This window comes from Oncorhynchus mykiss, chromosome 5 (genome assembly GCF_057628025.1).
Source record: "Oncorhynchus mykiss isolate SJ-2025 chromosome 5, ASM5762802v1, whole genome shotgun sequence".
In the NCBI taxonomy this organism is placed as follows: Eukaryota; Metazoa; Chordata; class Actinopteri; order Salmoniformes; family Salmonidae; genus Oncorhynchus; species Oncorhynchus mykiss.
Window position 1 is genome coordinate 83,574,313 of NC_143026.1, and position 24,984 is coordinate 83,599,296.

The window sequence follows — 24,984 nt, forward strand, 5'->3', positions numbered from 1 at the left end:
CAGAGAGGGGAAAGAGGACAGAGGGGGGAATGAGAACAGAGAGGGGAGAGAGGACAGAGAGGGGGATGAGGACAGAGAGGGGAAAGAGAACAGAGAGGGGAATGAAGACAGAGAGGGGAAAGAGGACAGAGAGGGGAAAGAGAACAGAGAGGGGAAAGAGGACAGAGAGGGGAAAGAGGACAGAGAGGGGAATGAAGACAGAGAGAGGAAAGGAGACAGAGAGGGGAAAGAGGACAGAGAGGTGAAATAAGACAGAGGGGAAAATAAGACAGAGAGGGGAAAGAGGACAGAGAGGGGCGAGAGGACAGAGAGGGGGAAGAGGACAGAGAGGGGGAAGAGGACAGAGAGGGGAAAGAGGATAGAGAGGGGAAAGAGGACAGAGAGGGGAAAGAGGACAGAGAGGGGAAAGAGGACAGAGAGGGGAAAGAGGACAGAGAGGGGAAAGAGGACAGAGAGCGGAAAGAAGACAGAGATGGGAAAGAGGACATAGAGGGGAAAGAGGACAGAGAGGGGAAAGAAGACAGAGAGGGGAAATCAGACAGAGAGGGGAAAGAGGACAGCGAGGGGAAAGAGGACAGAGAGGGGAAAGAAGATAGATCAGGGAAAGAAGACAGAGAGGGGAAAGAGGACAGAGAGGGCCGAGAGGACAGAGAGGGGGAAGAGGACAGATAGGGGAAGAGGACAGAGAGGGGGAAGAGGACAGAGAGGGGAAAGAAGACAGAGAGGGGAAAGAAGACAGAGAGGGGAAAGAGGACATTATTTAACCAGGAAGGGCTCATTTAGACAACATGAAAAACTGCAAGTAATCTAGTAAAAACCATTGAATTCACAAGAGAATAACAAAATGTAAAATAAATAAAAAGCAGTTTACATGTTCTGGAAAGCATTTGTAAGAGACGAGGCACAGCGGTAAATAACAGTATCATCAGCATAAAAATGAAGTTGTGCATTTTGGAAATTTTTGTCTAAATCATTTATATAAATAGTGAATAAGAGAGGACCAAGTCCATAGCCTTGGGGCACACCATTCAAGACAGACAATTTAACAGACTTAAGCCCATCAAATTGAGTGCACTGAGTTCTATCAGACAGATAGTTAGCAAACCATGCAACTGCATGCTCCGAAAGACCTACACTCGACAATCTCTGCCTTAGTGTAGCATGATCAACTGTATCAAAAGCCTTAGAGAGATCAATAAAAAGTAAGACACAGTACTGTTTTTTCTCAATGGCTTCAGTGATATCATTTAAAACCTTCATGGCTGCTGTAATTGTGCTATGCTTCTTCCTGAAGCCCGGCTGGTACATTGATAAAATATAGTTAGTAAATAAAAACTATTTTAGCTGTTCACTTACAAGGGTTTCAAGTATTTTCACCAGGGGTGACAGCTTTGAGATTGGCCTATAATTATTTAAAAGAGTTGGATCTCCCCCTTTAAAAAGTGGTAGGACAAATGCTGATTTCCAGATTTTGGGAATTTCATTATATCCCAGGGTTAGATTGAACAGATATGTAAGTGGTTCAGCTATGAAATCAGCTGCCAGATTTAAAAAGCAGGGATCCAAAAGATCAGGACCTGCAGGATTTCTCTGATCTAAGGGTTTCAGGGCTGTATGTACCACCTGCACTGAGAATGGCAAAAAGCTAAAAGTTTGACCAGCTCTCACTGGTTCATCCACACAGGGTTGAACAGAGACAGAGGACACTGAATCAAACAGCCTACCAGATGATACAAAGGGCTCATTGAAACAATTCAGAATTTCAGGTTTGTCATATACAGCAACAGAGTCCTTCAAAACACATGACGGTAATTCATTAACATTACTGTTACCAGACATAGACTTAATAGCCTTCCAAAACTTTCTAGGGTCATTCAGGTTATCAATGGTAACAGACATAAAATATTCAGACTTGGCCTTCCTGAGAAGAAAATAGCACTTGTTTCGTAACTGCCTAAAAATAAGCCAATCAGCATCAGAACATGATTTCCTTGCTTTAGCCCAGGCTAGATTACGGTGAATAATACAAGACAGCTCAGAAGAAAACCATGGATTATCCCGCCCTTTAACCCTGAACCTGCGGAATGGGGAATGTTTGTTTACTATTTGGGAAAAACCATCATGAAAGAATTTCCAGGCAGTTTCCACATCAGGGATAAAATCAATCTGCTCCAGTCAAAATAAAACAAATTATGAAAGAAAGCCTGCTCATTAAAACACTTCAAATTTCTCTTACGAATAAAACGTGGGTTTGTCTTAGGAACCTTAGTATTTCTAACAGCAACAACAGCACAATGGTCACTTAAATCATTACAAAAATCACCAACTGCAGAATATTTCCTTGGAACATTTGTCAATATCAAATCAATCAGGGGAGATTTATCTGGGCATTTAAGATTTGGGCGAGTGGGTGAGTTAATCAACTGGGTAAGATTCATAGAATTACAAAACATTTTTAAATCATCAGACACCGGCTTTAACCAACACCAGTTGAGATCACCAATCAAGATCATTTCACTGTAAAGAAGTTTAGACATAAGGTGTGTCAATGAAGAAAATGCATCACCGAGAGCAGAGGGTGGTCTTTAACAGCCAATCACAGTTATAGAGAGCAGAGGGGGTCTATAACAGCCAATCACAGTTATAGAGAGCAGAGAGGGGTCTATAACAGCCAATCACAGTTATAGAGAGCAGAGGGGGGTCTATAACAGCCAATCACAGTTATAGAGAGCAGGGGGGGTCTTTAACAGCCAATCACAGTTATAGAGAGCAGAGGGGGGTCTATAACAGCCAATCACAGTTATAGAGAGCAGATGGGGGTCTATAACAGCCAATCACAGTTATAGAGAGCAGAGGGGGGTCTTTAACAGCCAATCACAGTTATAGAGAGCAGAGGGGGGTCTATAACAGCCAATCACAGTTATAGAGAGCAGAGGGGGGTCTATAACAGCCAATCACAGTTATAGAGAGCAGAGGGGGGTCTTTAACAGCCAATCACAGTTATAGAGAGCAGAGGGGGGTCTATAACAGCCAATCACAGTTATAGAGAGCAGAGGGGGGTCTATAACAGCCAATCACAGTTATACAGGGCAGAGGGGGGTCTATAACAGCCAATCACAATTATAGAGAGGCCCTTTGAAACCTCAATATTCAAAGCAAGAAATTCCAACTGTTTACAAATAGTTTCAGACTTTGTCACACTTACATGGAATTTAGATTTTACATATATAGCCACAACCCCACCTTTCTTAACCCGATCAGTGCGATAAACATTGTAACCACTTATACAAATATCCTTATCAAAAACAGACTTGCTGAGCCAGGTTTCAGAAAGCACAATTACATCAGCATCAGTTGATTTAGCCCAAATCCTAACCCCATCAATTTTTGACAACTGCGTACATTTAAATGAAAAATACCAAAACCAGATCTTGATTTAAAATCAGAGGGGGTTTGGAGACATTGCATTGCCAGGGTTAGGTTGCACGTTACCTGATATCAACAAAAGAAGAAGAACTAGGCACCTCTGTTTAATAACCTTACACGGCTTCTCTTTTTTAAGAGACCTAATGCAAGCGAATTCTACAAGTGAGTTTCCAGACAATACAAAACAGTCATTTAAAACCATTAGACTTTGGTAGTGACACAAATTCGTACTGTTCACATCATGCCACAAATACTTGGATGAGCGGACCGAGTGAAAAAGAGCGAGTTCCTGCAGACAAAATGTCTAATGGACGGGAGAGCACATTGTCAGATGTACTCACCCAGCGACAATGTTCCTTTTCTCCAGAGTTCAGTAAAGTCAGTGCACAAAGCAATACCACGAAAACTGTCATTTTCTGTGACAAAAAAAAGAAGGTAAGGGGAGAGAGAGACAGCGTGTATGTATGAGTCTGAATGTGAGTGTTTGCGCGTATGAGTAGATTGCGTGTTGAGGTCGATAGAGAGAACGGGTTGGGGATTGTTGAGCTGCCACTGACAGCCAGGCGAAGAGCAAAAAGGAGCAGTTTGGACAATACACCCGCAAACGAAGGAGGAACTCAGGCCAGCCAGAGATAATGTAATAATAACACCTGTCTTCCACAGCCACCTGCCAGACTGTGTGTGCTTGTGTGTGTGCCCCAATGCTAACCTCAATTTCTCTCTCTCTCTCGCTCTCCTTTCTCAACTTGGATGATTATTAAAATCGTGTGCAGGTCATGCCTCAGCAGAACTCAAACATCACATCCCCGGGCAAGAATGTGTGTGTGGTTTGGTTTCACTATCCCTGTGGGGACCAGAAGTCCTGGGGACATTTCGCTGGTCCCCACAAGGAAAATTGCTTTTTTAGGCTTAGTGGTTAGGGTTAGGTTTAGGGTTAGGTTAGCGTTAGGGGTTAGGGGAAATACGATTTTGAATGGAAAACAATTGTTTGGTCATCACAAGTAAAGCAAACATTTGTGTGTGTGAGTGAGTGTGTGAGTGTGTGAGTGTATATATGTATGTATGTATGTATATGTATGTTTTCAATCTCTCTCTGAAGGGTTCTGTGTATCAGGCTTGCGGGATTCTAAAGTAAGTTTTTAAGTCTGTGGGGTCATGCTGAGAAAAATGCACCTTGTTGTTGAGAGAGAGAGAGAGAGAGAGAGAGAGAGAGAGAGAGAGAGAGAGAGAGAGAGAGATCTAAATAGAGAAAGAGGAGAAAGAGGAGAAAGGGATCTGAAGAGAAAGAGGCTTGAGAAGGATGAACATGGAGTTGTTATAGTATTTACCAAGGCCAGTTGGAGGGCCGTAGGGTGTTTTATATGTTGTTTTTTTCAATACAAGAGCAAGGTAATGTTGATTAGAAAGTCTTTACTTCAGCATCACTCTGTAGCATGCATAGAGCTCCATTCAGTGCATAGTAAGTCATGCTTAACTTGGCTCACTAGTACTATATAATATCACACTCAGAAACACATAACAGCAGCGCCATCTATTGGCTTGACGACATCTCGTAACATCTTCCTTTACCGAACAAATGAAGATAACTACTCCTCGACTCATAGACAGAAGACCTGGGGTTAGACCCTTGCCAGTGAAAACAAAAACAACTAACTGTGTTCTTATTCAAGTACCTTCAATAAGCATCAACTTTAAAGTCAATACAAAAAAATACCAAAAAAGTCTGATTAAACAACCTAGTCTCTGGAGTATCTCACAGACGGCCTGATATTTGTCCTGGTTCTGGAGTATCTCACAGACGGCCTGATATTTGTCCTGGTTCTGGAGTATCTCACAGACGGCCTGATATTTGTCCTGGTTCTGGAGTATCTCACAGACGGCCTGATATTTGTCCTGGTTCTGGTGTGTCTCACAGACGTCCTGATATTTGTCCTGGTTCTGGAGTATCTCACAGACGGCCTGATATTTGTCTTGGTTCTGGAGTATCTCACAGACGGCCTGATATTTGTCCTGGTTCTGGAGTATCTCACAGACGGCCTGATATTTGTCCTGGTTCTGGTGTGTCTCACAGACGGCCTGATATTTGTCCTGGTTCTGGAGTATCTCACAGACGGCCTGATATTTGTCCTGGTTCTGGAGTATCTCACAGACGGCCTGATATTTGTCCTGGTTCTGGAGTATCTCACAGACGGCCTGATATTTGTCCTGGTTCTGGAGTATCTCACAGACGGCCTGATATTTGTCCTGGTTCTGGTGTGTCTCACAGACGGCCTGATATTTGTCCTGGTTCTGGAGTATCTCACAGACGGCCTGATATTTGTCCTGGTTCTGGAGTATCTCACAGATGGCCTGATATTTGTCCTGGTTCTGGTGTGTCTCACAGACGGCCTGATATTTGTCCTGGTTCTGGAGTGTCTCACAGACGGCCTGATATTTGTCCTGGTTCTGGTGTGTCTCACAGACGGCCTGATATTTGTCCTGGTTCTGGTGTGTCTCACAGACGGCCTGATATTTGTCCTGGTTCTGGTGTGTCTCACAGACGGCCTGATATTTGTCCTGGTTCTGGTGTGTCTCACAGACGGCCTGATATTTGTCCTGGTTCTGGAGTATCTCACAGACGGCCTGATATTTGTCCTGGTTCTGGAGTATCTCACAGACGGCCTGATATTTGTCCTGGTTCTGGAGTATCTCACAGACGGCCTGATATTTGTCCTGGTTCTGGAGTATCTCACAGACGGCCTGATATTTGTCCTGGTTCTGGTGTGTCTCACAGACGGCCTGATATTTGTCCTGGTTCTGGAGTATCTCACAGACGGCCTGATATTTGTCCTGGTTCTGGAGTATCTCACAGACGGCCTGATATTTGTCCTGGTTCTGGAGTATCTCACAGACGGCCTGATATTTGTCCTGGTTCTGGAGTATCTCACAGACGGCCTGATATTTGTCCTGGTTCTGGTGTGTCTCACAGACGGCCTGATATTTGTCCTGGTTCTGGAGTATCTCACAGACGGCCTGATATTTGTCCTGGTTCTGGAGTATCTCACAGATGGCCTGATATTTGTCCTGGTTCTGGTGTGTCTCACAGACGGCCTGATATTTGCCCTGGTCCTGGAGTATCTCACAGAGGGCCTGATATTTGTCCTGGTTCTGGTGTGTCTCACAGACGGCCTGATATTTGTCCTGGTTCTGGTGTGTCTCACAGACGGCCTGATATTTGTCCTGGTTCTGGAGTATCTCACAGACGGCCTGATATTTGTCCTGGTTCTGGTGTGTCTCACAGACGGCCTGATATTTGTCCTGGTTCTGGTGTGTCTCACAGACGGCCTGATATTTGTCCTGGTTCTGGAGTATCTCACAGGCGGCCTGATATTTGTCCTGGTTCTGGTGTGTCTCACAGACGGCCTGATATTTGTCCTGGTTCTGGAGTATCTCACAGACGGCCTGATATTTGTCCTGGTTCTGGAGTATCTCACAGACGGCCTGATATTTGTCCTGGTTCTGGTGTGTCTCACAGACGGCCTGATATTTGTCCTGGTTCTGGAGTATCTCACAGACGGCCTGATATTTGTCCTGGTTCTGGAGTATCTCACAGACGGCCTAATATTTGTCCTGGTTCTGGAGTATCTCACAGACGGCCTGATATTTGTCCTGGTTCTGGAGTATCTCACAGGCGGCCTGATATTTGTCCTGGTTCTGGTGTGTCTCACAGACGGCCTGATATTTGTCCTGGTTCTGGAGTATCTCACAGACGGCCTGATATTTGTCCTGGTTCTGGAGTATCTCACAGACGGCCTGATATTTGTCCTGGTTCTGGTGTGTCTCACAGACGGCCTGATATTTGTCCTGGTTCTGGTGTGTCTCACAGACGGCCTGATATTTGTCCTGGTTCTGGAGTATCTCACAGACGGCCTGATATTTGTCCTGGTTCTGGTGTGTCTCACAGACGGCCTGATATTTGTCCTGGTTCTGGAGTATCTCACAGACGGCCTGATATTTGTCCTGGTTCTGGAGTATCTCACAGACGGCCTGATATTTGTCCTGGTTCTGGAGTATCTCACAGACGGCCTGATATTTGTCCTGGTTCTGGTGTGTCTCACAGACGTCCTGATATTTGTCCTGGTTCTGGAGTATCTCACAGACGGCCTGATATTTGTCCTGGTTCTGGAGTATCTCACAGACGGCCTGATATTTGTCCTGGTTCTGGAGTATCTCACAGACGGCCTGATATTTGTCCTGGTTCTGGTGTGTCTCACAGACGGCCTGATATTTGTCCTGGTTCTGGAGTATCTCACAGACGGCCTGATATTTGTCCTGGTTCTGGAGTATCTCACAGGCGGCCTGATATTTGTCCTGGTTCTGGTGTGTCTCACAGACGGCCTGATATTTGTCCTGGTTCTGGAGTATCTCACAGACGGCCTGATATTTGTCCTGGTTCTGGAGTATCTCACAGACGGCCTGATATTTGTCCTGGTTCTGGTGTGTCTCACAGACGGCCTGATATTTGTCCTGGTTCTGGAGTATCTCACAGACGGCCTGATATTTGTCCTGGTTCTGGAGTATCTCACAGACGGCCTAATATTTGTCCTGGTTCTGGAGTATCTCACAGACGGCCTGATATTTGTCCTGGTTCTGGAGTATCTCACAGGCGGCCTGATATTTGTCCTGGTTCTGGTGTGTCTCACAGACGGCCTGATATTTGTCCTGGTTCTGGAGTATCTCACAGACGGCCTGATATTTGTCCTGGTTCTGGAGTATCTCACAGACGGCCTGATATTTGTCCTGGTTCTGGTGTGTCTCACAGACGGCCTGATATTTGTCCTGGTTCTGGTGTGTCTCACAGACGGCCTGATATTTGTCCTGGTTCTGGAGTATCTCACAGACGGCCTGATATTTGTCCTGGTTCTGGTGTGTCTCACAGACGGCCTGATATTTGTCCTGGTTCTGGAGTATCTCACAGGCGGCCTGATATTTGTCCTGGTTCTGGTGTGTCTCAAAGGGATATTTTCAGGGAGTATGTCTGCTTCCATATTAGCTACCTGTTGTTCACCACCTGCGGGGATGGCGGGTTTGTTCCATGGTCCCCAGTCATCCTCATCCATGTTTGTTTGGCGATTGTTCAGGGGAATCCTGAGTTGTTCAGTCACTGTTCGGTCTTTTCTGTTTCTGCAGTATTTTTGAACCATTCACTAGTACTTCATACAACCATTCACTGAGTTGATCAGTGCATATTATGCCCAGTGTCCAAGTGCTTGCTGAGTTGTTGGGGTGGAGAAGAACCCTTACTGTTGTGGATGATGTTGGGCCTGAGTTGTTGGGGGTGGAGAAGAACCCTTACTGTTTGTGAATGATGTTGGGCCTGAGTTGTTGTGGTGGAGAAGAACCCTTACTGTTTGTGAATGATGTTGGGCCTGAGTTGTTGTGGTGGAGAAGAACCCTTACTGTTTGTGGATGATGTTGGGCCTGAGTTGTTGTGGTGGAGAAGAACCCTTACTGTTTGTGGATGATGTTGGGCCTGAGTTGTTGTGGTGGAGAAGAACCCTTACTGTTTGTGAATGATGTTGGGCCTGAGTTGTTGGGGTGGAGAAGAACCTTTACTGTTTGTGGATGATGTTGGGCCTGAGTTGTTGTGGTGGAGAAGAACCCTTACTGTTTGTGAATGATGTTGGGCCTGAGTTGTTGTGGTGGAGAAGAACCCTTACTGTTTGTGAATGATGTTGGGCCTGAGTTGTTGGGGTGGAGAAGAACCCTTACTGTTTGTGGATGATGTTGGGCCTGAGTTGTTGGGGTGGAGAAGAACCCTTACTGTTTGTGGATGATGTTGGGCCTGAGTTGTTGTGGTGGAGAAGAACCCTTACTGTTTGTGGATGATGTTGGGCCTGAGTTGTTGGGGTGGAGAAGAACCCTTACTGTTTGTGAATGATGTTGGGCCTGAGTTGTTGGGGTGGAGAAGAACCCTTACTGTTTGTGGATGATGTTGGGCCTGAGTTGTTGGGGTGGAGAAGAACCCTTACTGTTTGTGAATGATGTTGGGCGTGTCACAGGCATGTTTGTCATAGTGATGTTTTGCTGTCAGCCATTTGGCTTGTTTTCTTGGAATTACACTTTGTACCACTTGGGGTTTGAGCAGTTTTTTCATGGTTGGTAGGATTGTACGTGTGGGCATGAGTTGCTGTACCGGAGAACTGTTAAGTCATGGAGTATTCCGCCATGCCAACATTGCTTTCCATGGGTCCATGGCACATTTGCTGATAAAGATCTTTACGTCCTCCGTAATCCTTGGCCAAAAAACAGCATCACATGCCTTTCTGAGACTGGCCTCTATGCCTGAGTGGCCAGACTGTATTTTGTGTAGAAAGTCCGTGCGTAACATGTCAGGGATGAAGACCCTGTTTTCTTTGATTAGCAGTCCATTTTCTGTGGTGAGCTCCTCTTTGTGCATCCAGAAATCTTTCAGTGTGTGACTCACATCCTGTTCGATTCCAGGCCAGCTGTTGGTGATTTGTGTGTACAGAGCCTGAAACAGTAGGTCTTGGGAACAGTGTGCTTTGATTGACTCCATTGTCTTAGTTGAGATGTTGACATCACTGGTGTGATCCACCTGTTCCAGGTCAGCTGTGGCTAGACCCATAGCGTAGACCGTGGCTGGTGTTTGAATTTGTCTATGCTCTGTGGTTGATTGAGCTGTTCTGGAGAGGAAGTCAGCTACATGTAGTTCTTTGCCTTGTTTGTATTGCACATGGAGTTGGTATCTTTGTAGCCTTAGCAACATTCTCTGCAGTCGCTTGCGTGCTGTGTGTAGGAATTTCTTGAAGATCCTCTCAAGTGGTTTGTGGTCGCTGTGTATTGTAATGATCTCTCTGCCATGCAAATGCCGTTCCAACGTGTCACATGCAGAAACAATGGAGAGACATTCTTTCTCAATTTGTGCATATCTTTGTTCTGTCTGAGTCAATGTTCTGGAGGCAAATGCAACAGGTTGTCCTTTCTGTAGAAGGGCTGCGCCCAAACTTGTCCCACTGACATCACACAGCAGTGTGACTTCATCCTTCAGGTCGTAGTATTTGAGCACTGGGTGTTGTGTGACTAACTGTTTGATAGTCTTGACTGCTGCGTCATGCTGTGGTTGCCATGTCCATTCAATGTCCTTGTTAATCAGTCTTCTGAGCGGGTCACACACATCAGATAGGCGGGGCATGAATTTAGCAAGATAGTTCACAAACCCCAACAGCCGCTGTAGTGACTTTTCTCTGGGTCAGGGTGAAGGCCCTCTGTGGTGAGAAGATGACCCATGTATGTCACACTAGGTAGCTTTAACCTGAGTTTATTTTTGTTCAGCTTTAGGTTGACATCTCTTGCTCTCTGCAGGAGAGCTGTGAGGTTTCTGTCATGATCTGCCATCGCCTCTTCGTGTGTGTCACCACATCCATGGAGTAGTGATCTGCCATCGCCTCTTTGTGTGTATCACCACATCCATGGAGTAGTGATCTGCCATCGCCTCTTCGTGTGTGTCACCACATCCATGGAGTAGTGATCTGCCATCGCCTCTTTGTTTGTGTCACCACATCCATGGAGTAGTGATCTGCCATCGCCTCTTTGTGTGTGTCACCACATCCATAGAGTAGTGATCTGCCATCGCCTCTTTGTGTGTGTCACCACATCCATAGAGTAGTGATCTGCCATCGCCTCTTTGTGTGTGTCACCACATCCATAGAGTAGTGATCTACAATCACATGCACTCCTTTTAGTCCATGTAGTGCTTCACATATTCTTCAGCTGCTGGCTTGATTCCAAATTGCATTCTTAGCCATCTATGCCTGCCTACAGGTGTCCAGAAAGTTGTTAGATAGCTGCTCACTTCATCAAGTTCGACTTTCCAGTATCCATATTTGGTATTGAGAACTGAGAATACCTTTGCGTTGGATATCTCTGGTAGAATCTCTTCTATTGATGGCATCTGGAGGTGTGATCTCAGTAAGGTTTTTCAATGACAACCATGTTGTTGACCCACGGTGTTGGCTCTGTGACTTTCGTGATGATGTCTGCATTGTCCATTGAATGTATGTCCTTTGTGACCCTTTCCTTCAGTGGAATAGGTATCCGTCTTGGTAGCGGATACCAAAGGCCGAGCTGCATTGTCTACTTCTAGGTGTAGCTCTCCAGGAAGGCAGCCAAGCCCATCCAACACGTCCTTGTACTTGGAGATTATCTCCTCAGTTGTCATGATGACCTCAGTGGATGTGGTGCTTGGGGTGTCGATGTGATGTAACACATGGCTGTGGTTCACATGTAGTAGGCTGAGTCTTTCACGTGTCAGCTGACAGCAGAGGAAGCTGGGATGTCTCCATGACCTGAAATTTGATATAAAACATTTTTCCATCATGATCTACTTTGAGATTGCATTCTCCTGTTGGCTTTATCAGCATGCCGTCATATAGTGTAGCTTTGCTGGGTAGGACAACTGGATTGCCATCTTGCATGACTCGCTGTAAGTCCCCATAGTTTATGACATTCACTGTTGATGTCTAGTTGACATTTAATTGTATGGAGGGGGTCATATGTCAATGGCTCATCACTGACTGGAGCTAGCTTAAGGTTAATTAACACTTTTTTGCCTTGTCTTTCACAGAATTAACCTGTGAGATGTACCACATTGCATCTGATGTTTGGTCATCTGACTCATTAACTTTCTCTAATAGATTGAGGTTTATGTTGTGCTTGTTTACAAACTCTGGCAAAGTGGTTTAGTTTGCCACATGCTTTAGAGGTGACACCGTGTGCTGGGCATTTAGCTTTGGCATGCACTGAACCACAGTAATGACAGGGTGAGTCGTTTGGCATTCTATGTTTGTTATTATCCCCTGTGAACTCTGTCTGTTTACAACCATATGTTTGGTGTTTTGATTCTGAACATCGCTCACGGGAGGTATAATGTACAGTCTCTGTTTCACCTCTACCAATTTTCCTGATTTGCATCTGTGTTGTTCACTTGAACCACACGTCAATGGCTTTATTCAGAGTGAGGTTCGGTTCTCTGAGAATGCGCTCGCGCAGCTAAATCTTTAGTGCCTATGACAAGCCTGTCAAGGACTAGTCCTCTCGTAATGCACCAAATTCACGGCTAGAGTCCTCAGATTTGAAATGTACTGCTCTGATGTTTCACATTGACTTTGTTGACAAGCATTCAACATGTACCTCTCATAGATCAGGTTCCTGAATGGTTCAAAGTGTTTCACTAGCGCTTCTATCATTTTTACTGGGTCAGTTCTCTCTGCTTCAGCCATATGAAGATGCCACTGTAAGAGATGACATTCATTTCTAATCGCGGTTAGCAGAGTTGCTATGCGGACTTTTGCATCCTTTTTGTCCACACCGGTAGCTCATAGTTTTTCCATTGTGCTGGATAAAATGTCGATTTGGTGTACATTTCGCCCTTCATGTCCATAGGCTCTGGTACTGGAAATACTGGGTAAGCCATTGTTGTCATTGTCGTTATTATAACGTTTTGTAGCTGGTTAGCAAGTTGGCACGTCCCTTCCTGCTGTGCATTTATCCGTGTGTCGTTTTGATATTTTGATTCGTCAAGGATATACCTATTTGGTTCTGACTTCTGACACCATGTTTTATATGTTGTTTTTTTCAATACAAGAGCAAGGTAATGTTGATTAGAAAGTCTTTACTTCAGCATCACTCTGTAGCATGCATAGAGCTCCATTCAGTGCATAGTAAGTCATGCTTAACTTGGCTCACTAGTACTATATAATATCACACTCAGATACACATAACAGCAGCGCCATCTATTGGCTTGACGACATCTCGTAACACTGGGAAACCAGAGCTGCTATTCTAGTCTGCTGAAGTTTTTTTTGTCCATTAAAATAAGATCAAATTGATCAGAAGTACAGTGTAGACATTGTTAATGTTGTAAAGGACTATTGTAGCTGGATACAGTAGATTTTTTATGGAATATCTACATAGGTGTACAGAGGCCCATTATCAGCAACCATCACTCCTGTATTCTAATCGCACGTTGTGTTAGCTAATCCAAGTTCATAATTTTAAAAGGCTAATTGATCATTAGAAAATCTTTTTGCAATTACGTTAGCACAGTTTAAAACTGGCCTTCTTTAGACTTGTTGAGTATCTGGAGAATCAGCATTTGTGGGTTCGATTACAGGCTCAAAATGACTAGAAACAAAGACCTCTCTTCTGAAACTCGTCAGTTTATTCTTGTTCTGTGAAATGAAGGCCATTCCATGTGAGAAATTGCCAAGTATCTGAAGATCTAGTACAACGCTGTGTTCTACTCCCTTCACAGAACAGAGCAAACTGGCTCTAACCAGAATAGAAAGAGGAGTGGGAGGCACCGTTGCACAACTGAGCAAGAGGACAAATACATTAGAGTGTCTAGTTTGAGAAATAGACGCCTCACAAGTCCTCAACTGGCAGCTTCATTAAATAGCACCCGCAAAACACCAGTATCAACGTCAACAGTGAAGAGGCGACTCCGGGATGCTGGCCTTCTAGGCAGCCTATTGCGGACAGTCTGAGCACTGATGGAGGGATTGTGTGTTCCTGGTGTAACTCTGGCAGTTGTTGTTGCCATCCTGTACCTGTCCCGCAGGTGTGATGTTCATATGTACCGATCCTGTGCAGGTGTTTTTACATGTGGTCTGCCACTGAGAGGATGATCAGCTGTCCGTCCTGTCTCCCTGTAGCACTGTCTTAGGCATGTCACAGTACGGACATTGCAATTTATTGCGCTGGCCACATCTGCAGTCCTCATGCCTCCTTGCAGCATGCCTAATGCACGTTCACGCAGATGAGCATGGACCCTGGGCATCTTTCTTTTTATGTTTTTCAGAGTCAGTAGAAAGGCCTGTTTAGTGTCCTAAGTTTTTATAACTGTGACCTTAATTGCCTACCGGAAGGAAATCTGTTAGTGTCTTAACGACTGTTCCACAGGTGGATGTTCATTACTTGTTTATGATTAATTGAAAAAGCATGGGAAACAGTGTTTAAACTGTTTATTTGGATTTTTACGAATTATCTTTGAAAGACAGGGTCCTGAAAAATTGACATTTCTTTTTTTGCTGAGTTTAAACAATAAGAAATGAACAGTAACTCATTAGACTCACAAAGGTTTCAAAAAGGCATTACAAATGTTATGTTATCAGCTGTGTATGGTGTTGTAACAGTATTTGAAGTACAAATGGTAGGGGAAGATATATACTGTGAAAATACTAATATTGGTTATATTTACAATGTTGTCTGGCTGGTTGCCCTTTTCTTATGGTAATGTATGGTAATGAGCGAGTTTATTAGCAAGTGTATCGGTGATGTTGTACCCACGGTAACAGTTAAAACCTTCCCCAACCAGAAACCGTGGATTGATGGCAGCATTCGCGCAAAACTGAAAGCGCGAACCACTACTTTTAATCATGGCAAGGCAACCAGAAACTTTACCGAATATAAACAGTGTAGCTATTCACTCCGCAAGGCAATCAAACAAGCTAAGCGTCAGTATAGAGACAAAGTAGAGTCGCAATTCAACGGCTCAGACACGTGACGTATGTGGCAGGGTCTACAGTGAATCACAGATTACAAAAAGACAACCAGCCTCATCGTGGACACCGACGTCTTGCTCCCAGACAAACTAAACAACTTCTTTGCTCGCTTTGAGGACAATACAGTGCCACCGAAACGACCCGCTACCAAAACCTGTGGGCCCTCCTTCACAGCAGCCCATGTGAGTAAAACATTTAAACGCGTTAACCCTCGCATCCCTAGCCGCGTCCTCAGAGCATGCGCAGACCAGCTGGTTGGTGTGTTTACAGACATATTCAATCAATCCCTGTCCCAGTCTGCTGTTCCCATTTGCTTCAAGAGGGCCACCATTGTTCCTGTTCCCAAGAAAGGTCAGGTAACTGAGCTAAATTACTATTGCCCCGTAGCACTCACTTCCATCATCATGAAGTGCTTTGAGAGACTAGTCAAGGATCATATCACCTCCACCCCACCTGACACCCTAGACCCACACCAATTTGCTTACTGCCTCAATAGGTCCACAGACGACGCAATCGCAATCACAATGCCCTAATCCATCTGGACAAGAGGAATACCTACGTAAGAATGCTGTTCATCGATTACAGCTCAGCATTTAACACCATAGTTTCCCTCCAAACTCGTCATTAAGCTCGAGACCATGGGTCTCGACCCCGCCCTGTGCAATTGGGTCCTGGACTTGCTGATGGGCCGCCCCCAGGTGGTGAGGGTAGGAAACAACAACTCCACCCCGCTGATCCTCAACACTGGGGCCCCACAAGGGTGCATTCTCAGGCCTCTCCTGTACTCCCTGTTCACCCATGACTGCGTGGCCATGTACGTCTCAAAATCAATAATCAAGTTTGCAGACGACACAACAGTGCTAGGTTTGATTACCAACAACAATGAGACGGCCTACAGGGAGGAGGTGAGGGCCCTCGGAGTGTGGTTTCAGGAAAATAACCTCACACTCAACGTCAACAAAACAAAGGAGATGATCGTGGACTTCAGGAAACAGCAGAGGGAGCATCACCCCTATTCACATCAACGGGACAGTAGTGGAGAAGGTGGAAAGTTTTAATTTCCTTGGCGTACACATCACAGACAAACTGAAATGGTCCACCCACACAGACAGCGTGGTGAAAAAGGCGCAACAGCAGCTCTTCAACCTCAAGTGGCTGAAGAAATTTAGCTTGTCACTGAAAACTCAAAAACCTTTCACCGCCTGGTACGGCAACTGCTCCGCCCACAACAAACCGGGGCAAACTACCTGCCCTCCAGGACACCTACACCACCCGATGTCACAGGAAGGCCAAAAAGATCATCAAGGACAACAACCACTGCCTGTTCACCCCACTATCATCCAGAAGGTGAGGTCAGTACAGGTGCATCAAAGCTGGGACTGAGAGACTGAAAAACAAGGCCATCAGTCTGTTAAATCTCAAGGCCATCAGACTGTTCAACAGCCATCACTAACAACATACTGACTCAAATCTCTAGCCACTTTAATAATTACAAATTGGATGTAATAAATGTATCACTAGTCACTTTAAACAATGCCACTTTATATAATGTTTACATACCCTACATTACTCATCTCATATGTATATACTGTAATATATACCATCTACTGCATCTTGATTTGAACGGGTAACAAATCTTGATGCTGTGATTGCACACTGAGACATTTCAACTAACAGTTATGGGAGTTTATCTATGTTTGATTTGTTTTCAAATTCTTTGTGGGCCTGTGTGATCTGAGGGAAATATGTGTCTCTAATATGGCCATACATTTGGCAGGAGGTTAGGAAGTGCAGCTCAGTTTCCACCTCATTTTATGGGCAGTGGACACATAACATTGGTCAGTGGTCAGTAACATTGGTCAGGTACTCTGCCGCTGTGTACTTTCTGTTTAGGGCCAGATTCAGATTTCAGTTTGCTCTGTTTTTGATTAATTATTTCCAGTGTGTCAAATAGTTACCTTGTTGTTTTCTAATGATTTGGTTGAGTTTAATCGTGATGTTGTCCTGGGGCCCTTTGGTGTCAGTTTGTGTTTGTGAAGAGAGCCAGAACCAGCTGGCAGAGAGGACTCTTCTTTTGATTCATCTCTATGAAGTTTTGCTCTGCATGCATTATTTGAAGTTTTACATTGTACGCGAAGGATATTGTTTGTCCCATTTGTGAATTCTTAGTTGGTGAGTGGATCCCAGACGTGACTCATAGAGGGCAATGGGTTCTCCAACCGATTGAAGTATTTTTAGCCCGGATCCTAATTGGGACGTTGAGTTTTATGTTTCTCTTGCCTTGTCTTCAGATCGTTCACAGACTTACCTGTGGTGCTGATGTTAAGGCGGACGTAGTTATAATTATTTGTGTGCTCTAGGGCAATGGTATCTAGATAGAATTTGTATTTGTGGTCCTGACATCTGGACCTTTTTTGGAACATCATTATTTCTGTCTTTCTGAGATTCACTGTCAAGGCCTAAGTCTGAAATAACCTGTGGCCCTCCTTGGTTGGGGACAGAAGAACCATACCATCTGCAAACAGTAGACATTTGATTTCTGAGTCCAGTAGTGTGAGGCTGGGTGCTGCAGACTGATCTAGAGCCTTGCCAATTCATTGATACAGTGCCTTCAGAAAGTATTCATAGCCCTTGACCTATTACACATTCTGTTGAGTTCAAAATGAATAAAATGTTGGTCACTCATCTACACACCATACCCCATAACGACAAAGTAAAAACATGTTTTTAGATTTTTTTTATTTAAAAAAAGTAAATACAGAAATATCTCATTTACATAGGTATTCACACACGTCAGTGTTATTGAGTCTTTCTGGGTAAGTCTCTCAGACCTTTGCACATGTGGATTGTACAATATTTGCACATTATTATTTTTAAAATACTTCAAGCTCTGTGAAGTTTGGTTGTTGATCATTGCTAGACAGTCTTGCCATAGATTTTCAAGACAATTTCAGCCCAAAAATGTAAGTAGGCCACTCAGGAACTTTCAACGTCATCTTGGTAAGAAACTCCAGTGTAGATTTGCCCTTGTGTTTTAGGTTATTGTCCTGCTGAAAAGGGAATTTGTCTTGCAGTGTCTGTGAGAAAGCAGACTGAACCAGGTTTTCCTCTAGGAATTTCCCTGTGCTTAGCTCTACTTAATTTATTTTTGTCCAAAAAACTCCCTAATCCTTGCTGATGACACGCATACCCATAACATGATGCAGCCACCACGATGCTTGAAAATATGGAGGGTGGTACTCAGTGATGTGTTGTGTTGGATTTACCACAAACATAATGCTTTGTATTCGGAACATAAAGACAATTTATTATCCATTTTTTGGGCAGTTTTACTTTAGTGCCTTGTTGCAAACAGGGTGCAAGTTTTGGATTATTTTATTCTTTACAGGCTTCCTTCTTTTCACTGTCATTTAGGTTAGTATTGTGGAGTAACTACAATGTTGTTGATCCATTCTCAGTTTTCTCCTATCACTGCCATTAAACTCTGCAACTGTTAAAGTTACCATTGGCCTCATTGTAAAATCCACGAGCGGTTTCCTTCCTCTCCTGCAACTGAGTTAGGAAGGACGCCTGTATCTTTGTAGTGACTGGGTGTATTGATACACCATCCAATGTGTAATTAATAACTTCACCATAATCAAAGGGATATTTAATGTCTGCTTTAAAAAAAATCCATCTACCAATACTGTAGGTGCCCTTCTTTGCAAGGCATAGGAAAACCACCCTGGTCTCTGTGGTTGAATCTGTGTTTGAAATTCACTGCTCGACTGAGGGACCTTACATATAATTGTATGTGTGGGGTACGTACTGTAGATGAGGTAGTCATTAAACAAATCATGTTACACAAAATCTAAATGTACATTTTAATTGAATAATACATTTTAAAGTCAGGCTGTAGCACAACGTAATGTGGAAAAAGTAAAGAGATGTGAATACTTTCTGAAGACACATGTTGAAGAAGGTGGGGCTCAAGCTACATCCCTGTCTCACCCTACAGCCCTGAGGAAAGAAATCTGTGTGCATATTGTCATTTAATGCACATTTGTTGTTTGTGTACGTTGATTTTATAATATCATATGTTTCGCGACCAACACTGCTTTCACTCAATTTGTAGATCAGACCCTCATGCCAAATTGAGTCAAAAGCTTTTTGGAAATCAACAAAGCATGAGAAGACTTTGCTTTTGTTTTTGATTCTTTGTCAATAAGGGTTTGCAGGGTGTATATGTGGTCTGTCATACATTATCTTGGTAAGAAGCCAATTTGACATTTGCTCTCTACATTGTTTCCACTGAGGAAATGTGGTGTCTGCTGTTGATGATACTGCAGAGGTTTTTTCAAGAGGTGGCTGTTTAACAGATTCTAAGGCAATTATCGGGGTCAAATTTGTCTCCATTGTGCAATGGGGAGATCAGACTTTGATTCCAAATATTGGGGAAGAGGCCAGAGCTAAGGATAATGTTAAGTAGTTTAAGTATAGCTAATTTGGATTTGTGGTCTGTGTTAAGGAAACCATCAACACCACAGGCCATTTTGAGTTGGAGGGTTTGTATTTTGTGCAGTAGTTCATCCAATGTAATTGGAGAATTCAATGGGTTCTGAAAGTCTTTAATAGCTAATTCAAAATGTACTCTGAGTGTACAAAACATTAGGAACATCTGCTCTTTCCATGACATAGACTGACCAGGTGAATCCAGGTGAAAGTTATGATCCCTTATTGCTGTCAATTATTAAATCCACTTCAATCAGTGTAGATGAAGGGAAGGAGAAAGGTTAAAGATGTTTTTTGAGACATGGAATGTGTATGTGTGCCATTCAGATGGTGAACGTGCAAGACAAGAGATTCAAGTGCCTTTGAAAGGGGTATGGATGTGTGCGTATTTGAGAGTGTGTTCACTTTCTGTTTCTACAACTTGATTGGAGTCCACCTGTGGTACATGCAATTGATTGGACATGATTTGGAAAGGCACACATCAGTCTATATAAGGTCCCACAGATGATAGTGCATGTTAGATAACAAAAAAAGTTGAGGTTGAAGGAATTCTGCAGAGCTACAAGACAGGATTATGTTGAGGCACAGATCAGGGGAAGGGTACCAAAACATGTCTGCAGCATTGAAGGTCCCCAAGAACACAGTGGCCTCCATCATTCTTAAATGGAAGAAGTTTGGAACCACCAAGACTCTTCCTAGAGCTGGCTGCCCGGCCAAACTGAACAGTCGGGGGAGAAGGGCCTTGGTCAGAGAGGTGACCAAGAACCCGATGGTCACTCTGACAGAGCTCCAGAGTTCCTCTGTGGAGATGAAAAAACCTTCCAGAGGAACAACCATCTCTGCAGCACTCCACCAATCAGGCCTTTATGGTGGAATGGCCAGACGGAAGCCACCCCTCAGTAAAAGGCACATGACAGCCCACTTGGAGTTTGCTAAAAGTCACCTAAAGACTCTCACAACATGAGAAACACGATTCTCTGGTCTGATGAAACCAAGATTGAACTCTTTGTCCTGAAAGCCAAGCATCACGTCTGGAGGAAACCTGGCAACCTCCTTATGGTGAAGCATGGTGGTGGCAGCATCATGCTGTGGGGATGTTTTTAAACGTCAGGGACTGGGAGACTCTTCAGGATTGAGGGAAAGATGAACATAACAAAGTACAGAGAGATACTTGATGAAAACCAGCTCCAGAGCACTCAGGACCTCAGACTGGGGCGAAGCTTCACCTTCCAACAGGACATCGACCCTAAGCACACAACCAAGACAACACAGGAGTGGCTTCGGGACACGTCTCTGAATGTCCTTGAGTGGCCCAGCCAGAGCCCAGACTTGAACCTAACTGAACATCTCTGGAGAGACCTGAAAATAGCTGTGCAGCAACGCTCCCCATCCAACCTGACAGATCTTGAGAGGATCTGCAGAGAAGAATGGGAGAAACTCCCCAAATACAGGTGTGCCAAGCTTGCAGCGTCATACCCAACAAAACTCGAGGCTGTAATCGCTGCCAAAGGTGCTTCAACAAAGTGCTGAGTAAGGGGTTTGAATACTTATGTAAATGTTATATTTCAGTATTTAAAAAAATTCTACAAACCTATTTTTGCTTTGTCATTATGGGTAATTGTGTGTAGATTGATGAGGGGAAAAAACAATTTAATCAATTTCAGAATAAGTTTGTAACGTAACAAAAATGTGGGAAAAGTCATGGGGTCCGAATGTAAAGTATTCAGACTGCTTTACTTTTTCACATTTTGTTGCCTTACAGCCTGAATTTAAAATGGATTCAGGCTAGGCCCCTTTTTTCTCCACTTTCTGCCTCAAATGACAGTGAAAGTAAACTGCCTGTAGCTCAGGCCCTGAAGCCAGGATAGGATGGTAGGCGAAAATCCAAAGAAAAACCAACCAGAATTTCATTTTTTTGAGACCATCCTCTTAGTAATGCAAGAGAAACAACATATTGGAAATTAGCTCCCTGGATGCAATTCCTATGGCTTCCACAGGGTGTCAGCAGTCTATGTTCAATGTTTCAGGCTTGTAACTTCAACAATGAATAAGAAATAACAGTTTTAGTTGAAGGACACAGTCTTGGAAATGTGTGTTTGCGTGCGCCATGATGACATTATGCACCTGCTAAAATCGGTTTCCTATTGAATATACTTCTTTCTGAAAGAAATATTATAGTTTGATGAAATTTTAGGGTATCTGAGGAGTAAATAGAAATGTATTTTGACTTGTTGAAACAAAGTTTAGGGTTAGATTTTCGGATTCCTTTCTCTGCAAGTTGAACGAGTGGATTTCTCAAAACGATGACACCAATTAAACTGACTTTTTGGGATTTAAAGAAGGATTTTATCTAACAAAATGACACTACATGTTATAGCTGGGACCCTTTGGATGACAAATCAGAGGACGATTTTCAAAAAGTAAGTGAATATTTAATCGTTATATGTGAATGTATGAAACCTGTGCCGGTGGAAAAATATTTTGATGTGGGGAGCCGTCTTCAAACAATCGCATGGCATGTTTTCGCTGTAATAGCTACTGTAAATCAGACAGTGCAGTTATATTAACAAGAATTTCAGCTTTCAGCCGATATAAGACACTTATGTGTATCTAAATGTTTAAAATCCATAATATTTTTGATTATTTAATTTAATTGCGCACCCTCCAGTTTCACCGAAAGTTGTCCCACTAGCGGGACACCGATCCTTAGATGATCTTTGAATGAATACCCGATCTCTGTACCCCAGACATACAATTATCTGTAAAGTTCCTCAATCAAAGGTTTGTCAATGTCTCGCAAAGTCGGGCACCAATTGGTAGAAGAGAAACAATGTTTTTAAACTAGAAGCTGAATATCCCTTTGAGCATGGTGAAGTTATTAATTAGGCTTTGAATGGTGTATCAATACATCCAGTCGCTACAAAGATACGGGCGTCCTTCCTTTCTCAGTTGCCAGAGAGAAAGGAAACTGCTCAGCTATGAGCCAATGGTGATTTTAAAAACAGTTACAGAGTTTAATGGTTGTGGTATGAGGGAACTGAGGATGGATAAACAACATTGTAGTTACTCTACCTTGCTAACCTAAATGACACAGTGAAAAGAAGGAAACACTAATATTCCAAAACATGCATCCTGTTTGAAACAAGGCACTTACGTAAAAATTTGTCAAATGTACTTTTTGTCCTGAATAAAAAGCGTTATGTTTTGGGACAATCCAACACAACACATCACTGTATTTGTATTTTCAAGCATGGGGGTGGCTGTATCATGTTATGGGTATGCTTGTCATCGGGAGGTAAGCACAGGCAACATCCTAGAGGAAACCCTGATTCAGTCTGCGTTCAACAGACACTGGGAGACAAATTCAACTTTCCGCAGGACAATAATCTAAAACACAAGGGCAAATCTACACTGGAGTTGCTTACCAAGACGACAATGAATGTTTCTGAGTGGCCTAGTTACAGTTGTTATAACTTATATTTGTTTGAAAATCTACAGCAAGACTTGAAAATGGCTGTCTAGCAATCATCAACAATGAACTTGACAGAGTTTGAAGAATTTAAAAAGGAATAATGGGAAAGTATTGTACAATTCAGGTGTGTAAAGCTCTTCGCTGCCAAAGGTGCTTCTACAAAGTATTGACTCAAGGGTGTGAATAGTTATGTAAATTAGATATTTATGTATTTCATTTTCAATACATTTGCAAAAATGTCTAACAACATGTTTTCACTTTGTGTGTAGATGGGTAAGAAATAATATAATTGTTATCCATTTAGAATTCAGGCTGTAACACGACATAATGAGGATTAAGTCAAGGGGTATGGGGGGGGGGGGGGGGGGGGGGGGGCTGCTCCCTGGCCTGCACATGGCTGCAGGATATTGCTTTTCCACATAAAGCAGGGCTAATAAGAGCCTCAGTGCAGCCACTCTGAAACGAGCACAAGCATACATTCAACAGTGATAGACTCCTCTGCTGCCCAGTAGATGGACTGTCACACTGTGGTCATGCATCCTGCTGTACAGGGAATCATTCAACAGGTAGTGTAAAAAGATAGGACCATAAGAGAAAAGCAACTGTAGTGGTGGTAGAGCGAGAGATGCATAGCAACATTATATACTGAGAGAAAGCAGGATGTGAGAGAAATAAAAAGGCTGGATTTGAGGAGAAGAAAAGAGAGAGAGATAGTCAGGCCAAACAGACTGTAATTCATTACCCTGCAAAAAAAACTGAGGAAGAGAGAAATGGAAGGAGAAAGGGAAATGGAGGGAGAGAGAGAAGGAGGGAGAAACAGGGACAGGGAGAGACAAAATTAAAATATCTGTTTCTGTCCCTGAGGGGTAGTCAGTTATTATAAAGCCATTGTGGCCAGCGACAGAGTACGCTTCCAGAACGCATTCTGAGCCATGCTCAATGAGTCAGACCTTATAGCCTGGTTCAGCTGGGGAGGAAGGGAGGGAGGGTCACAGGGGGGAGATAATGGATGCAGGAGAAGAGAAAGAAAGGGAGGGAGGGTGGGAGGGTGGTAGGAAGGGAGGTGGAGAGGGGAGGATAGGGGGTGTGTCCAAAAACACAGACCCACTGAAGCCTGTCCCTACCCTCCGTGACAAGGAGATTCCTTCTCCACCCAACAAAGCTGGACCAGGTGGGAGGATGGATGGACTGAAAGGGCAAGAGAGAAGGGAGGAGTGAAGAAGGGAGGAGAGAAGGGAGGAGAGAAGGGAGGAGAGAAGGGAGGAGAGGGAGGGAGAAGGGAAGGGAGAAGAGAAAGGAGGAGGGAGGAGGGGAGAAGGGAGGAGAGAAGGGAGGAGAGAAGGGAGGAGGGGAGAAGGGAGGAGGGGAGAAGGGAGGAGAGAAGGGAGGAGAGAAGGGAGGAAGGGAGGAGGGGAGAAGGGGAGAAGGGAGGAGGGGAGAAGGGAGGAGGGGAGAAGGGAGGGGAGAAGAAGGGAGGGGAGAAGGGAGGAGGGAGAAGGGAAGGGAGAAGGGAGGAGGAGAGAAGGGGAGGAGGAGAGAAGGGAGGGGGAAGGGAGGAGGGGAGAAGGGGGGAGGGGAGAAGGGAGGAGGAGAGAAGGGAGGAGAAGGGAGGAGAGAAGAAGGGAGGAGAGAAGGGAGGAAAGAAGGGAGGAGGGAAGGGAGGAGGGGAGAAGGGGAGAAGGCAGGAGGGGAGAAGGGAGGGGTAAAGGGAGGAGAGAATGGAGGAGGGGAGAAGGGAGGAGAGAAGAAGGGAGCGGAGAAAGGAGGAGGGGAGGAGGAAAGAAGGGAGGAGAGAAGGGAGGAGAGAAGGGAGGAGGGGAGAAGGGAGGGGTAAAGGGAGGAGAGAATGGAGGAGGGGAGAAGGGAGGAGAGAAGAAGGAAGGGGAAAAGAAAGTAGGAGGGGAGAAGGGAGATGAGGAGGGTAAGGGAGGAGAGAAGGGAGGAGGGGAGAAGGGGAGAGAGAGAAGGGAGGAGGATAGAAGAAGGGAGGAGAGAAGGGAGGAAAGAAGGGAGGAGAGAAGGGAGGAGAGG

The 24,984-nt window shown here is 44.2% G+C and overlaps 1 protein-coding gene across 3 annotated transcripts in view; it reads right to left on the reverse strand.

Moving 5' to 3' along the window:
• The window catches only part of igfbp3 (insulin like growth factor binding protein 3), a 73,066-nt gene that overhangs the window by 22,743 nt on the left and 25,339 nt on the right, over nt 1–24,984 (reverse strand). Inside the window, exon 4 of one of the 3 annotated variants that reach the window (XM_090236143.1) lies at nt 3,768–3,842. The exons of 1 other annotated variant lie outside the window; for it this stretch is intronic. In XM_090236143.1, coding sequence (XP_090092269.1) covers nt 3,768–3,842 — 75 coding nt within the window. Of the gene's footprint in view, nt 1–3,767; nt 3,843–9,347; nt 11,775–24,984 lie in introns of those variants that run through there. One more of the 3 variants, XM_090236144.1, reaches the window with a different exon arrangement.